The following is an 18,454-nucleotide window of genomic DNA, read 5'->3' as shown; positions in this document are numbered from 1 at the left end:
AAATAAAGTATTCACCTTTGCACATTTTTTTCTTACTTAGACATATGAATAAATCGTGTGAATGCAAGTTCTATATTTAAATTAGTTTTGTTTTGAACTTGTTTCCTTAAAACTTAAACATTTATGAAAACCTTGTCAGTGTTATATCATTTTAAGGCCATCCTTTAAAATGTTAGTATTTCTGGAAAATCTATATTCAAGACTACTGTGTGTGCTGCGATTCTATTCTTCTGAATTTTTAATTTTACATTATATTTTTGTTTCGTATATCCAAAGACATCATGTTCTTACTGACTTACTAAAAATAATACAAAATTTAACATTTTTCTTTTGCTTGTTTTTCATAAGTGAAAGGAGATAATGAAATGCAACTTAGTACAATCATAGGTAATGTTATTCTACAACAAATAATGTGAACCTGAAGAATTTTCAGTGTTACCATCCATAGAAATTACAGTGTTGCCACAATAACAATTTTCTTAAAATCTAAGTTAAGGCAGCGTCTAGAGGAACGAACTCAACTGCATTTGATTACGTATCATGTTGTCTTGGAAACCTGTGAACTACTTTTTAAATAATACTTGTATTTAGTTTGTAATAAACAAAATAGTTTTAACATACAGTTATTAAAATTAAATAATAATGCTACCAAAACAGCATGATACGTAATCAAATCCAGTTGAGTTCGTTCCTCTAGTCGCTGCCTTAACTTAGATTTTGGGGGAGATATTATTCTGGCAACACTCTAATTTCTAGGGATGGCAACACTGAAAATTCTTCAGGTTCATATTTGCTGTTGTAGAATAACATTATCTATGATTGTGATAAGATGCATTTTGTTATCTCCTTTTACTTATGAAAAACAAGCAAAAGAAAAATGGTAAATTTTATATTACTTTTAGCATGTCAGGTTCTTAAATGTAGTTTTCCTAATTCTATTTCCCTATCCATCTATCAAGAACATGAAATCAAGCCCTTATTTCTGTATATAATACGAAACAAAATCTGCATATTTTATGCTGTTATTATTATTATTATTATTATTATTATTATTATTATTATTATTATTATTATTATTATTATTATTATTATTATCCGTCACGCTTCCAGCAATATTCCCTTACACATTTTTCCACTAAACTTTCATTTCATATGTATTTCTCTTTCCTTCCCTGTCCTTTCTCAATCATGATCGACTAACTCATTCTCTTCATTTTCAAACTCGTTTGCTCTAATGCACTTTAGGAATTTTATTCTCCTTGCGTCCTTGCTAAATTGTTTCACTTATGTTCACTTTTGCATTAATTAAGTAAAACTTTATTTCTAATTATGCACTGATGTTATACAAATTTCTAATTGTCGTTTTCTTTTGTCTTAAGCGCGAACAAGTGTAACTGGAGATTTAGGAATTCCAGAACAACAGAGATATATAGAAAAGATAGAAGAATTAGAAGCTTACCAACAAGCACAACACGTAAAATATACAGAAGAAGCCCCGGAAAGCACTGTCCCACCAGAATTTAAAACACCAATTAAGGACCAATTGAATATACGTGAGGGCGGGTTTGCTCATTTTGAAGCCAGACTGGAACCACTAGGAGATTCCACATTGAAAGTTGAGTGGCTGAAGGACGGTCGACCAGTTGAAGCAAGTAAGTTAAATGTTTTTAAAATTCATTGAATGTTTGTAAATAGTATATTTAAATTACTTATTACACTGAAAAGCAATACCAAGGTAGCATTTGCATTTGACAGTCACGAGGTCATTCTTTGAGTCTAGTCCAATGGAAGTTAGGATTGAAATTCAATGGAAGTTAGCGATTGTTTTTTCAAAGAATTTTGTAGGATAACAATTAAATATTCATCTGAAACTGATAAGAACCATTTTGAAAAGTAATTTTCTTGACTTCTTCACCTGTTGTATATACATTTTTATTTTTTTTTTTTTTTACTTGAGGTCAGTGTTACCTGTCAGTTTTATGTACTCTGATCAAATTTGTCCGTAATATTACTTTTAAAAAAAATGATGTTTCCAGAATTTTCTCTGTGCACCAGTTACGTTATTTCGTGGAAATTTTGTGGTTGAAATTTTAGATTTTGGGGAGAAATTTTATAAAGGAAGTGTCTCCGTTGAAGAGAAATCTTATATCAAAATCCTCTTTCGTAACTTTTATAATATTTCTGCTACAAGTTCACCAAAGTAAAATGGAAATGAGATTTGGAATATGAGTGTAAGAAATCTTTATAGGGTAGGCGCATTAAAGTCCGTAACGAATTAGTTATAAAAATATAGAAATAGACTTGGCAAAAGTAAAGTAAGCTATGATGAGAAGAGAAGGAATTGATGCAGACAAGAAATTTCGTGGGGAAGGAAATAAAATTTATCAACTAGGAACAAATTTTTCGTTCACCAAACGAATAGTATCAGCAATTAAACGTGTTGAATTTGTTAACGACATACTTAGTTTCATTACTCTTAACAATTGGAAGTGCGATATTATTGTTCTAAATTTACATGTTCCAACAGAAGATGTTAGTAAAATTGTAAATCATGAAAAATTTTGCAAAAAGTTGTAAATATCTTATTGTTACATTATATGTTAAATTTAATAAAATTAACTTAAATAGATAAAAGGGTAATGATATAAAGGACAGTTTTTACGATGAAGTGAACATGTATTTGTCCAACTCCCGTGATGTCATATGAAGCTTCTATTAGATTTCAATGCGAAATTAGGACGAGAGAATACCTTCAAACATATTAGAGGGAATAAAAGCCTGCATAATAAAAGTAATGACAACGGCACTAGACTCACAAAATTTGCAACATAAAAAACCTTATCGCAGAGTACAAAATTCTCACATAACGACATTCGCAAATATACTTAGACTTACCAACTAGAAAAACACAATCAAATTAATCACGTTTAAGTAGATAAAATAAATCAGTCTAGCGTAACTAATATTCGATCATTTAGAGAAGCTGACTGTGACATTGTCCACTACCCGGTAGCAGTGACTATCGTTGAGAAAACGAAATGATCAACATCTGATAACGTAGAGGTTTAAGTAAAAGAATTAGAGGAGGGTCAGACGAGAGGAGAATACCAAATTGAAGTGTTGAATGGATTCTTGCATTTCGAAGGTTCGAAATGCACTGTGGAGAACACTCGGGTGGAATTAGGGACAGCATTAAAATTTCAGCAAAAGGAAAATCGGGACACGCGGAAATACATAGAGACTCTTAAACTAGCAGAGAAGGGAAAACTGCGTAGGCTGCAAAATCTGAACGATAGAACAACAGAAAATTTTTTGACATTAGGTGGAGAACTTTGAAAACTTTTAGAATACAGAAACGTGATAGTTTGAGAGCGAAAGCTACTAAAGTAGAATTTCAGAAAGGCTATCAACCTTGGGCGTATATATCAAAGAAATCAGACGAAACAGTTGTCACCGATACGGATAGTGGAAAAAAAAAAAGTAGAAAAGTTTCTTTGACAATTTGGTAAACACGCAGTCAAAAACTTATCCGTGTGGAGAAAGTGAAATGCATATAGAAAATCCTTTTATTCCAAAGTCTAACAGAATAGAAGTAGAAGTAGTTATAAAGAAATTAATGAAACATGAATCTTTAGTTGTAGGCGAAGTTCCTGCTGAGTTAATTTTAGCTGGAGGAAAAGAAGGTGAAACGGGATACACAAATTCATTCTCCTTATCTGAAGCAAGGAGGAATTGCCACAAGAGTGGAAAAGGTCAATCATTGTTCCAATTCACAAGAACGGAGACAAAACTATTGTAACTGAGTTCTATCTTGTCAACATTCTACAATACCCTCTCAAGCATTCTGTTAGCAAGAATGGCCCCATACGCAGATGAAATTATTGGACACTATCATTGCGGATTTAGGTAAAATCGGTCAACTATCGACCAGATATTAACTAACCATTCTTCAAACACTCGAATAAAATCGAAATACAACACCCATGCACATCAGTTATTTATTGACTTCGGAAACGCCTAAGACTTGGTTAAGAGGGAAACATTATATAATATTCTTACCGAATTTTGTGCACCAGAAAAGCTAGTTAGATTGATTAAGATGTGTTTAAATGAAACCCAAAGTAAATTCCAAGTGGGGAAATACTTGTCCATCAGCTTTCACATCAAGAATGACCTGAGATAAGAAGATGCGTTGTCGCCATTATCATTCAATTTTGTGCTGAAATATGCTATAAGGGAAACTAAAGATAGGAACCATGTTCTAGAATTGAATAATACTAGGTTATGGCTTATGTTCATTATGTTAATCTGATAAGAGATTATATGAGAACAATAGAAAGAAATGTTTTTTATTAAACGCCTGCCGTGACATGCGTTTAGAAGTAAATGCACAGAAAACAAACTATAGGTTCATGGAAATTCATCTTGACCATAATACTACAAATTATGGATACGTTACGAGATTATTACTCGTAAATATCGAGTAATATTTTCGATAAAGTGGACACTTTCAAATATATAGGATCAATATTAACAGGTCAAAACCATATCCATAAAGAAACTAATATCGACTCAAAACAGGAAATCTGTGTTATTATCCAGTCTAATCTCATCTTCGTGAATACTGTCGAAGAATATGAAGCTTAAAATATATAAAACGATAATTACGTATGTTGTACTATATGCTTACGAAGCACAGTCGCTTACTGTGGGGGAAGAACGCAGACGGAAAGTATTTGAAAATAAAATCCTGACGCAAATTTGGACTTACGATAGATGAGAATGGGAAATAATTGAGCTTCATAAGGAGTAACAGCATAATTTATACGGTTTACCTAACATTGTTAGAATCATTATGTCTAGGAGGTCAGGTGAGCAGGTCATGTAGCCAGAATGGAAGAAACTAGGAACATTTTCAAAATTATAATTGGAAACTCAAACAAAAAATACTATTACAAAGACCTCTGTACAGGTAGGACGACAGTTTTACAGAAATGGGAGTACTTAAGTGCAAAGTAGAAACTGGATCCAGTTGGCTAAGAACAGAAATCAATGGAGAGCTTTTGTGAATGTGGCATTGAATCTTTTAGTTACATAGGTTTTAGAATGAATTAATTTGTTACACAAACCCCTGAAATGATATCATTTGGGAGCTAGAACTCCCCCCTCCCTCTTGATGAAATTGTGTGTACCTACTGCCAGTAATAGTTACGAAAGAGAATTTCGAAGGAATAGATTTTCAGAACGCCACTAGATTAATATGATAATGATTTTATCTTATTTTTTAATAATTTATTATTCTTTTAAGGTTCACGAATTACAAGCTTCTTCAACTTTGGTTATGTTGCACTCACAATAAAATCAGTAACAACGCATGACATAGGCACATACACTTGTCGTGCCATTAACAAGATGGGTCAAGCTACGACTACAGCCCAACTTACTGTTGTTAGCAAGAAAGATATTATATTGGATAGCCAGCATCCTGGAGGCCTGGAGAAGATTCAATATTTGGAGGATGCAAGGCAAGTTTTAATTCTATTGAAACACTTAAGCTAGAAGATATGTTCTAGCCAATAACTTACACAAAAGACAAGAACATTTATTATTATTATTATTATTATTATTATTATTATTATTATTATTATTATTATTATTATTAATAATAATAATAATAATAATAATAATAATAATAATAATAATAATAATAATAATAATTTAAAACTTAATGATTTGCTATATTTTGTACTGCAAGATGTATGTATAGTACAGAAAAGAACGTGAAGTATAATCATAAAATGCTAATTACTTGTAAAATAGGCCATATAGCTTATCTTTTTGTTACACGTTGCATTTAAATTCATTTCTGAAAAGATATATATTGTTATGATGTATTTTTTAAACCCAACATTTCCTAACGACTTATACATTGTTTCTTATTTTAGATATTAATTATCTATCTAAAAAGATATGTTTAATGTATGCAGCATAAGATATATATGAAACAATATTAGTAATAGTATATTTGTTTACTTTTAATCAGATTATTGTAGTTCTTATCTAGAGTACAATAGTAAGAATGAGTGTTATTTCTAAACTCTCATAATATATGAAATATAATATGTTGTTCACTTCGTGTTTAAGTGTTTAAATAAAAGTTGGAAATTATCTTAATAATATGAGTAATTTTAAAACTTTTGAAATCTCACTATACTGATTGAAATTGTGGCTTGCTTCTGTTTAGTCGCTACGCTCGCAGTGTTCATGAGGAATCAACTATCACTCAGAAACCAAGATTTTTGGGCCCACTAAAAGGAACTAATAAGATTGTGGAAGGCCAGAGAGCTCATTTCGAAGCTCGGGTAGAGCCCCAAAACGATATGACCATGCAGGTAAGAGTATTATTTTTTCTTCCTTCAATAGGTATTTTTTAAACGACAAATACGACTCTTGTTCAGATTTTAACCAATGTATTTTCATTATGTAACATTATACAATTATTTTCTCTAATTATTTCCTACGTTGACTTGTTTTGGGCTACACATTTACTGTAATTTTTCACAAACTTCTTAGCACGAATATTCACCTGAGTATTCGAACAGAATACAGTATTTAAGTGCAGATAAATGCTATTCTTAGGCCACAGCCTTTGCTACTACAGGTGTTTGAGAAATCCCACTCCGAATGGGTGTGAGAAAGCAAGTTAAAAGGTATGTTTCTGTTAAAATACGTAACCCACAGAGACAAAACTTTGTGTGTAGGTAGTTTTTGATACACAAATTATGAATACCTAATTTGTTTGCACGAATTTTGAAGACGCTAGCACGAAGAAGTACGGCAGAGGGTTTACAATTATTTTATAACTGTTTTGAACCATTGGCAAGAAATTTGGAGTATAGGTGTATTTTGCTTAAGAGAATATGAGTCGGTCAGTTAATTGGACTAATTAATATTCATGGTACAGATGAAGGCCAAACCACTGATTGTCAGTTGACAGAGTATAACAGCAAAATACCGTTGATTGACTAATCGCTGTATCTTCTGAATCCCTGGGTAGAATGACGTGAAATTTGGCAGTTGCTGTTCTTAACTTGTATATGTTTATAAAGAAAATATTTTTCTTTTTAATTCTACCCCAGAGAATTAAAGTTGGTTTTGAATAGCTGGACATAACTTTCAAATAAATAGATGATATGTGTCTTGAGGATTTTTATTTCAGACAATACGATCTGCTTAAAAGTAAAATGAAGTTCTAGTATAAAATGTTTTTATTATAAACTAAAATTTAAAAAATAATATTAAATGAGTACTTTCCTATCTGTTGATATTCAATTTGAATTGTATACTGCTTATTTGCCATTTTAGCTTCAGACATAAAAGTTTTCGTGGGTTACGTAAGGTTGTGTAGCTCATTATTTTCTGTATTCTTTTTGTAGGTCGAGTGGTATTTTAATGGAAAAGTAATCATGAGCGCAACTAGAATTCAAATCTATCACGATTTTGGTTATGTTTCACTGGATATACTAAGCGTCCGTCCAGAAGATGCGGGCACTTACACTGTTGTGGCCAGAAATGCATTGGGAGAGGCTCAGCTTTCAGCCACTATGGAAGTCGAAAGTAAGTTTTAAGTTTTAATGTGTGCTATGAAAATTGACAATGCAACCTAACTTAGCACTCTTGTTGTCCCAAACATGTCCTAATGGCACAAGTGCCCAACTTCTGGAGTAATAATAATACATGACAGAGTTATGCAGCCAAATAACACAAGTGATCAATTTGGGTAGCTCACTTAACAGGTTTACTGTAGTATCCTGCAATATCGTGTTTTGTAGAGCTTCATTACTTTCAAATAAATTCTAGGTATATTAATGTAAGATATGTAAGCTTCTTTATTCTGATATTTAGAGATTTGAACTTGAGAATAAAAACTAGAATCGACAGAAGAAGTATAAGTGTTCATATTTGTGCGAACAATACACATTTCAGAACAAATAATGGTATATGTATTGGCAAACGTGAAGTTATCTCTTCAAACACACTATCAGTAATAATGAGTAAATAACATTTATATAGCACTTCAAAAATGTTGTTTTAGAATAAATTCGTTGTTCTGCATATTATAGAAAAGGTACGTTTAAGGTTTCAAAAGAATTTGTCGGAAATATACGACCTTGGAAAACATGTAACTGTAATAGGTACTTAGTAATAGCTGTATCATCCGATCTTCTTGGTTTAAAGTACTCTAAGTAATTTCTCTTCCCTATTCTTATTATTAATTCTTAATTTTCTTCTGTTTTCTTTTGCTGAGTTCCTTACATACGGAAATCTATTTTGAACAAATTATCTTGCTTGCAATTGTATTCTACAATTCTGTTGCAGAAAGGAAGTAAAGTCAAGAAATAACGTAAACAGTCGCATATTATGAGACTATACAGGATGCGAAATAATCACAGTAAAGGAGGGGAGGGACAGATGTGGAGAAAATAACTCTTTACTTTGGAGTCCTTTAACATAGAGAGTTCACAGACTTTAACATCCATAATTATTAAATTATATAAGATTAGGGATATCGCCGACCAATTTTTCTTTAACTGTCTTTCATTCAGTCTCACGATGGGTGGGCCGTAGAAGGTGACGCCTTCTTTTTGGCCAGTGTGATGCTGTAATGATTGGTGGTTACAGGTTACTAAACAGGTTTCAATATATCTTTAGAGCTGAGATGAAAAATGTGTACTTAATATCATGAGTTGCACAACTACATAATTTGTGGGCACCGCAATAAAGTAAGTTAATCCTGAGCCCTTGGACGGCTTACGGCGACTTTAGGGAAAAGAAGCTCTGGTGCAAGTGGCAATGGAATGTCAGTATGATGTCCAGGCTATTAACGATATAAATACGGATGATTTTGATAGACTCGGCGCTCCGGCTGTAGTCATCTGACTTGGTTTCTCGTTCAGAAATTATTAGTAGGTGGTCCAGAGGAGGATAACTAGAACGAGGGAGAGCAGGAGTCTGATCTAAGGGGTCTGTGATTGTAATACGAAATGTAGCTATATGATGTGTAATGTAGCGGGTTCTGAGGCTATGTAAATGATCCATTGCGATATGTTGATAGATTTCAGCGTTTGGGGTTTGGTAAGGTGGAGAACAGGCAATGTGTAACGTCTGGCGCGCTAGGCTAACCACTAGCTCCCCCATCAATTATGCAGGGACGTAGTGTCCATTAAGGCTATAAGGCTTAGCCTATCCATTTAATTATATCTCAGCCTGAAATGTTGCTTTTGGACTAATACAATAAATTTTATTAAAATGGATTATGGATTTATTTAATGATGCGCTGTTTAAACATCACGCGAGAATACAGTTGATTGAAGCTTCTGCAACGCATTGTAGGCTATGGGCCGCTAGCCTTCCGCCTTTCTCATGTAATCTTGAGAATGGGGCGGTGACAATCGCTTTCCCGTCACCCTCAGGATACGAAAACCGTGAGCAATACACAAATTCAACAAGATGCAACGAAAGTGGACGAATGCTGACGAAAGGCTAGCCTTTCGGGTGTTTGGAAAACAAAAGCGACAGGACGCGGTCTTGTAAGAAAGTATAAAACAGAGAGACTATGAAAAATTTAGGAGCTCGCATTCAGTCAAGTTCTAACAAAGAAAACAAAAGGAGAACGAATAAAAATCTTAATTTGAATAGTACTAATACATCAGGGAGCATATTGCGTACCGGTTTGCGTTATCGCAGCATAAAATTTGCATTGTAGTTAGGGATAATTGACATAGCAGTTATAACTGCTTGTAGTATTTTTTGCGTTCCGTTGCGACCCGCAAGTTTTGCAAAGATCGATACTGAATGAGGCCTCAGATGAGGTATAGTTTTTTTTGTACTTTCAATCTAAAAATAGATTTTTCTGTAAAAAGCATAAATTGACTGTGAGCTGCAGCACTACTGTTTTCCATTAGTATGCTGATATGTGTTGTTGTGGGTGAAGTGCTTAAGTTTGTGTCTATGATTTGGAGAATTTAAAATTAAGATACCTCTATATCCGTTTTTATTTGTTTCTTTGAAACAGTAATACACTGTATGTGATTGATGTGTATATATGATGTGTATATGATCCACTGTAAGGAAACCGTATATGTAAGGGAAATAAGCAGAACCACATTTATCATTTTTCTTGCATTGTATGAAAATATTCTGCATGAATTAGCAATTTTCTATCAAGCATTACAGCCAGGTCCGTAGTCAGAACACTAGGACGAGATCGTTTAAATAAGGGCGGGATAGTTTTTGTGGGGGGGGGGGGGACTTGAATTCACTTTACACTCAAATATATACAACAAACAACTTCAAGTTTCAGGGGACTGGGCCCCTCCTAGCCACCCTCTAGCTACGAATCTAATATCAGCCTACCCATTTCAAAACTTCACGCTACGTTACTGCAATTATGTATGAAATACATGTTGATTTCTTATGAGTTACTGTAATTAATTTGTACAATACTGACAACATGTCTTCTGTATTCATCCCCAGTAACTTTGTAGGGGATATATTATTTTAGAAATATAATGTAGAATTTCTCCATCCATCTAATATTTTGCAACCTGAGTTTATGAAATGAAATTACATTTTTGAGTTTTACGTCCCACGGATATGCCGGTTAGGCTAAAGGAGACAGTGATGATGAGAGATGAATGAAAATGGTGGAATGAAAAAAGTGGGAGGAAACGGGAGAACCCCGAGAAAACCCACGCACACGGTGTTTGTCCACCACGAAGTTCACTTGGCGGGAACAGAGTTTAAACCCGAGACCCCAAGCACCAGAGGTGAACGCTCTACCACTGAGCCACCGCGGCTCACCCTGAGTTTATATGATACGTGAGTCACGTGATACTAAGAAGTTACCTTCCCAGAAAGAACTTAAGAAATGGAGTGATTGTTTCGCGGACGCAAGAAAAATTTTATTGGTCTATTGAAGTATTCAGATTAACAAACTAAAATGTTATTAAGTAAATTTTCGTTATCAAGTCACACCATATCAGACATGTAGTCTCCTTCGCCAACCAACTTGCAGCACAAAACAAGTACGTTTTGTGGCTTGGTAACCTTCATAATTTATTTACCTATTTATTTATTTATTTATTCATCGACACAACAAACATTACTGCCCAATTGCAGCGCCTACATATGAACTTGAATACATAATGTTAGAGTATAACGTAAAACTTTAATACAAAAATTAAATTATAATGAAGCCGATACTTGAATATAGAATATCAAATAAAAATAATACATTTTACTTAAACTTTTTTTTTTTTTTTTTTTTTTTTTTTTGTACAGAACACTCAATGTTAGTTTTTTGAATGACTTTTCTCAACAATGAAATATATCTACATCTCCATAACTCTTAATGATTTCATTGTATGTAGCACAAATTCTCCATGTACGTGACATATGCAGTGTATTTGTACGTGCCTTCCTGCAGTAGAACAGGCCACTATTTCCCTTGCATGTTTTGAGGGATGGAACGTGGTGAATCATTATTTTTGCAATTATGTCTATATAGTCTTGTTACGCAAAAGTCTGTGTAAGAAAAGGAAGTCGTTCAGCGTCTGTCTTTATTCAAGTGTCTGAAGTGTAAAATTGTCAAGTAAATTATCATACGGTTCGCATTTTCGGTAAAGTCCTGTCCTCTTGTATGTGAGAAAACGTATGAATTTGCTTTGCACCTGCTCTACTTTTTGACTGCGTGTTTTCACAAGTGTTCCAAACAAGTGAGGTATGTTCAAGTTTGGATCTCACTTAAGAAAAATAAATCGCTTTTAAAGTGTTACCATTTGTAAATTTTTTGGTTGCTCTGATAAGAAACCCAAGGTTTCGATATGCATCCTTGGTGATATTTGCCACACGATGCGAGAAGGTTAACTTTTGATCAAATACCACACCTAGATCTTTAATTGTATCTAATTTTTCTAACCTTGTTCCATTGATCGAGTAAGTAAAGTCATACGTTTTTTCACGTCTACTGTATGTCATGGTTTTACACTTATTAATATTTACTGCAAGTCTATTGGTAGTACACCATTTTAGTGTATTACTCAGATCCTGTTGCAAGAGCAGACAATCATCTATAGATTTTATATTTCCGAATATTTTTAAATCTTAATGACAAAAAATGCAATGGCAGTTACAGTCTTAAAGCCAATCTGAACTAGAAGCAAAATTCTGATATTAGCGTCCTGTTTACTTGCTTATTTATATATCAACAGAATGCTGAAACTTAACTTACAAAGGTTAAAATAATATTTGATGGTAACGTTTCTTCAAATGTTGAGTAAAACTGGAAAGTATATTAAACAGACTGAAATTTCCACTTGATTAAAATAGTGTAGAGGATAACCTCACTGTAAATTAAATAAAGAACTTTCTTGAAGATTATGTTTTAAAAAATCAAATGTTTTCTTTTTCATGTAGCTCGTGCCAGTATCGATACCACAAGTATGCACAAGACTACCATGCAGAAAACCCAAAAAATAGAAGGTACTAAGTTCCGAGAGCCTCAATATGATATTGAAGAAATTTCAAAGTCAAAACCAATCTTTATACAACCACTGTCTGACCCCAAACCAGTCAATGAGGGCAAAAATATTCATCTCGAGTGCCGATTGGAACCAATGGGTGACCCGACAATGCGCGTTGAATGGTTTTTCAATGGAAAATCTGTTACTGTAGGTAAGTATTTTAAAGTGGATTAAATAGAAATGATCCATCAAGTACAGTTGCTGGAATTAATTGGAAAACTTGCTTCCTAAAATTATATTTTTTTCGTACTTTAATAGAATCAAAAAATAAGAGCCCCTCTTGATTCACGTAGATGAATCTACAAATGAATGGAGATTTTAAGTGTTAGAAAATAAACATAGCTTAAACAGGAAGTATTATTATTATTATTATTATTATTATTATTATTATTATTATTATTATTATTATTATTATTATTATTATTATTATTATTATTATTATTATTATTTCTTTATTTTCTTCAATACTAGTAAAACCGTAAATCCTATTTAAAGTACGGTAGATGAAAACTTTATACAGTAGAGAGCTTAACATAAAATGGGATAATAGATTCTTTAGTCACACTCTTTACAGGTTTCCTTTTTTCATTCTTTAGGTTCACGCTTCAGGACCTATTATGACTTTGGCTATGTAGCGTTGGATATTGTCCACGCAACAACTTTGGATTCTGGTGAATACACTGTTCGAGCTACGAATCATTTGGGCACTGCACATACTTCTGCTTGTGTCAGGGTAAGCACTAAAATACATTAACAAAGTATATATTAACTATAAACGAGGACTTCTCAAATTCAATGCTGACCTTGTTCCTACAGAGATAATTCAAGAAGTATAGTAATTCTGAACTGAAATAGTAGAAAAAAAATCAAGCACAAACGAAACATTTTTCAAAAGTAGCGCATTTGGAGAAATTCAAGATGATGTCCAGCATAGAGAAACATTTCATATATTAATTACTAAACTTCGTACGTGGCAGCAGCATTTTGTGACAAGGAGTTAAAAAATTAAATATTTGAAAGCGCACAAATAGCTCAAATTATGTTTCAGTAGTAAAGTATTTTCTGTTGTGGCGAAAATTACAATACTTTATGAATAAAGACTGTCAAAATTATCTAAGAGATAATTTAATTTTGATATGTTAAAAAAAAACTTCATATTTGTAGTTCGATCAAAGACTCATGTCAATCATTAGAAAGCACGTTTGGTTTGAGGAACACACGTGACTGACCTCAATGTCTGTCAAACCCTCGTGATAAAGTTGAAAAGATTTGTTTCTATAATGACTTTTAAAATTAAAAACAGTTAGTATTGATGATTAAGTGGTAATTGTTTTCAAAGAAACAATTGTAATTGAAATTAACAAGAAAAAGTGGTCGAAAAGTGACATTTTAGTTCAACGTCCCGTGGTTATGGCCTTTAAGGAAAAACGGATGATTAACAAAAGTGAATGGTCGTTAAATTCATATTTTTCTTTTTGCTCTTCCACCAATAATCGATCCCGGATCCATGTGCATCATAGGCGCACGCGCTAGCCACTATATTAGTCGAGTTAGTACTTCTTTATATGTATTGCTGAAGAAGCACATGTGCTGTATTGTGGACTGTATATTGTGGTGCAACTAACATTAAATCAATAATATATAATGTATAAATCGTAAACCAAAATGTTACTATTCAGATACAATTTATTTGAGGATGTTTTGGATCATTCAACACGGAAGAATAATAGAATATCACTTATGTTGTGTATGTTTATTGTATAATAGCTTGTCAGGTCACAAATGTAGAAATTGTATATGCATCACTTCATACACAATGTTTAACACATCTTACTACATAATGCTGATACACATAAATCTTTCACTTTAGGGACCGCGGTTGCTCAGTGGTAGAGTGTTCACCTCTGGTGCATGAGGTCCTTGGTTCGATTCCAGCTCGCACCAAGTGAGCTTTGTGGTAGACAAACACTGTGTTCGTGGGTTTTCTCGGAGTTCTCCCGTTTCCTCCCACTTTCTTCATTTCACCATTTCAATCATTTCTCATCATCACCGTCTCCTTTAGTCTCGCCGGCATAACGATGGGACGTAAAACTTAAAGATTTATTGTTTTTTCTCTCATTTCAACTGACAATTTACAGCTAATATCAAGATTTCGGACTTGGATATCGAGAGCTGTAAATTTCCATGTTTGTAACTACAAAGAATATTCATTCTTCCGCCATATAAAAACTGATGGCCTCGAAACTCTCTGTGAGTTTCAGGAGAGTTTTAGGAGAGAATCATATTAGACAAACTGAGTTTTATACTGTCTTACTGGCAGTAGTTATGACTTCAAATTCGTCCAATTCTATGGAGAAACCATGTCCAGATTCCAAGAGAAGAAAGGCACCAGTTCATCAGTAGAAACGTTAGCGAGAGGGAGATTTATGTGCTATCACATTCACTTAACAGATACACCATTACACGCAGCATTTTATTTGAAGATATTAAATTTAAGTATCATTCAGGAACTAGATTAATATTTCATTTACCTAGCAGTTTAAATAAGAAGGCACGCTACCAGCGGATGGCTGGTAGACAAGGGAATCTTTAAGGATGCAACCTCTTGCTAAAATATAAACTATTTAGTCCCCAAAATATCAGTATCCTTCAAACCTTTGATGCTCATTATTTCAGCAAATTTAGTGGAAATTTGCACTCTCTCTCTCCCACACACACACACACAAAGGAAATGAAATGAAATTTTTTGAGTTTTACGTCCCATGGTTATGCCGGCTAGGCTAAAGGAGACGGTGATGATGAAAAATGAATGAAGTGAGAGGAAACGGGAGAATCCCGAGGAAATCCACGGATATGGTCACAAAGAACAGTTCGGTATGGATATTCAAATATTTGGGCAGATGTATAATCGGCGCCTATGATATTAACTACTTTTAGATTGTTTCTTCCGTGAAGTTCCTTATTATTATTATTATTATTATTGTTATTTGGGAACTAAGTTCGACCAGTAATGTTTAGTTTGGTATTTCTGGTAGTAGAATGTCATTGATAAAATATTAATTGCCTATTGTACTGTTCGAGGCGATTTGTTGACATTTGAATTAATATATAATGCGGAATTCAAACTTATAATTATGTGGTTACTGTAAAAACCTTTGAAAATTTATAAATTTGTTCATATCTCTTTGTAGGTGATCGACAGATCAAATATTGTGACAGAAACTCAAAACGAAGCAGCTTTGGAGCAGATTCAGTATTTGGAAGATGCTTCTAAATACCAACGTACTACGACAGAAGATATTTCTATTCAACAAGTCCCACAGTTTACTCGCCCGTTGCATAACTTGGAAACCGTAGAAGGAACAAATGTTCATCTAGAGTGTCGATTGCAGCCAGTTAGTGATCCTACTATGAAAGTAGATTGGTTTGTGAATGGAAGGCCCGTCAGAACAGGTAAGATTTCCAATAATTTCCAGTATTTATGAGAAGTTAGTTTTAAAAAAAATATTTATTTAGTTTGTCAAGTTTAGTATCAACGTTTTTTTGAAATATCCAGGTCATATCGAAAACCGAGCTAGCGTAGGCTTGTGGTTTCCGTACTTTCTTCGCAATTGGGAGGTAGCGGGTTCGAATGAAGTGGCTTACCATATTTACTGAGATATTTTCATGATTCTTCCTCAGTTTCACCTAAACACTGCCAGGGTATTACCTTTAAATATATCCCCTGGCGACTTCCTCTTATTTCCTTTTTCATTTTCATTTATTCGTTAAGGTTGGTTTAAAGGGACAAGTTTTGCCGATAGATGGCACTACAGTCTTCATATCTCTCCCATGTATATTTTTACTGTTCACGAAAATTCACGATTTCTCTTACAAATTTCAACCTACAGACTTCAGATTTTTAGAAAAAAAACTTAATGATATATCGAATGTAGTAATCCGTGTCAATTTTTTATTTAGAATTTTCTTCATTATTGAAATGACTTGATTGTTGAAATGAATATCCAAACCTTTAACAATGGAACTGTTTCAACAGTGAAGAAAATTCTAAATAAAAAATCGACACGGATTGTTTTCTTCAATAGGTTATGAAGTCCCTTCTCTAAAAATTTGAAGTCTGTAGATTGAAATTTGTAAGATAAATTGTAAATTTTCGTGAAAGGTAAAAAATACATGGGAAAGATACGAAGACTGTAGTGACATCTATTGACAAAACTAGTCCCTTTACACTAACCGTAATAAGCATTCAGTGTGTAACTGGAAGTTTAATAAATGAATAAATAACAATATAATAGATATATTATGTGCGTGCGGGATCCCAGAGTGCTCTGTGATTTGATACAAAGTGTATTCTCAGTGTTATTTATTAATTTAAATGGAAATTCGTAGTTTAACAAGTTTCTAGAATAGTTTGTCGTTACTACTGCTCGAGATTTATTTACCAAGACTTCTTTCAGGCTTTCCTTGATCTTTTCCGTACATCTAGTTCCCTGTAAACTACTTGAGAGTATTAATTGTTCCTTGGTATTCTTTACAGCAAACACAATTTATTTTAATGTACCTTTCTCTCTATGATTTTAAGAAATAGTAAAATATGCTACCTAGTACACTTTACATTGTCTTTAGACATTATATAATTTGTGGTAGAGAACATCGTACTCGTGAATTTTCGCAGTATTTTCCTGTCTTCTCAGACATTTTGATCCCACCAATTCTTCAATTATCATTCACGTGCATGCATCATCATGTATATACCTAGGTATTTATTTATTTATTTATTTTTCAGGTCATCGTTTCCGACCAGCTTATGACTTCGATTATGTTGCACTGGACTTACTGAGTGTTTATCCTGAAGATTCAGGTGTTTATACTTGCCAAGCACGCAACCAACTGGGTGAAGCAGTTACTTCATGTTCTGTGCGTGTAATTGGTAAGTTATGTTATTGAACTATTTAATTTAGTTTAGTAGGAAAGCCACTTAATGATGGTGTTTTCTTTATGATGATTGGTTAGCATAATATGATATAAAAAGTGCTGTGAAGTTTGTCGAAAGAATTAACCAACATCTTTCGATTATCAAGTTTTAGTGATATTTTGTTTGACAAAAGTAAATTATTATAGTTGAATTATCTGATTTTAGCTCAGGTGATTCGTATAAGATAGGCTCTCTTCCAAAATGAATAATGTACTTCATACAAAGAACACTATGTATTTTGTTACACGTTCGTATTATTATTTTTTGTATTGTTCGAAACGCAAGTGGTGCAGAAAAATGTTCATATTCGATATGACAATCTGTAACTTTTTCCTTACATAAATAACTCTTTTAAACTGTTACAGCAAAGAAAGATCTCATCATGGACTCTCAACATCCATCTGGTTTGGAAAAAATTCAATATTTGGAGGATTCTTCTCGTTACAAGAAGACAGAATATATGGACGAAATTGTAAATATTAAACCTAAATTTGTAACCAAACCTAAAAACCTCGAAAACATGAGAGAAGGTCAACATGCCCACTTTGAATGCAAGTTAGAACCTGTCACTGATACCAACTTGAAAGTTGAGTGGTATAAGAATGGAAGGCCAATCACAGTTGGTAAGTAATCCTTAGAATAGTCCAGTAGCATGTAGCATTTAGTTTAAAACAAAAGTTAGTGCAGTTCGTGTACTTTCGTTGTACTATCTATAAGCTCACTTTCTTATTGTTAAAAGTTGCTTTTGCGAAATGTTGAAAGTTCATAGCTTGCTTTCCTTGAACCACTTGAAAACTATATTTCACATTATTGCCCATTTTAATTCTGCAAGTTCTTCGCCAATTTGTTTTATGTGTACTTATTTAAGATAGTGTGTGAGACTATAAATTTAAGC

The 18,454-nt window shown here is 33.2% G+C and overlaps 1 protein-coding gene across 6 annotated transcripts in view; it reads left to right on the top strand.

Moving 5' to 3' along the window:
* Window positions 1-18,454, top strand: part of sls (sallimus) — a 346,510-nt gene that overhangs the window by 176,902 nt on the left and 151,154 nt on the right. For all 6 annotated transcript variants that reach the window (XM_081744934.1, XM_081744932.1, XM_081744931.1 and 3 more), the window contains exons 17-25: window positions 1,380-1,652; window positions 5,309-5,525; window positions 6,245-6,392; window positions 7,437-7,617; window positions 12,478-12,735; window positions 13,181-13,317; window positions 15,776-16,037; window positions 17,371-17,514; window positions 17,925-18,182. In XM_081744934.1, coding sequence (XP_081601060.1) covers window positions 1,380-1,652; window positions 5,309-5,525; window positions 6,245-6,392; window positions 7,437-7,617; window positions 12,478-12,735; window positions 13,181-13,317; window positions 15,776-16,037; window positions 17,371-17,514; window positions 17,925-18,182 — 1,878 coding nt within the window. The remainder of the gene's footprint in view (window positions 1-1,379; window positions 1,653-5,308; window positions 5,526-6,244; window positions 6,393-7,436; window positions 7,618-12,477; window positions 12,736-13,180; window positions 13,318-15,775; window positions 16,038-17,370; window positions 17,515-17,924; window positions 18,183-18,454) is intronic.

Source organism: Thermobia domestica, chromosome 17 (assembly GCF_964235325.1).
Source record: "Thermobia domestica chromosome 17, izTheDome1.hap1.1, whole genome shotgun sequence".
NCBI classification, from domain to species: Eukaryota; Metazoa; Arthropoda; class Insecta; order Zygentoma; family Lepismatidae; genus Thermobia; species Thermobia domestica.
The sequence above is the reverse complement of the archived record's forward strand: the minus strand, read 5'-3'. Positions and strand labels throughout refer to the sequence as shown.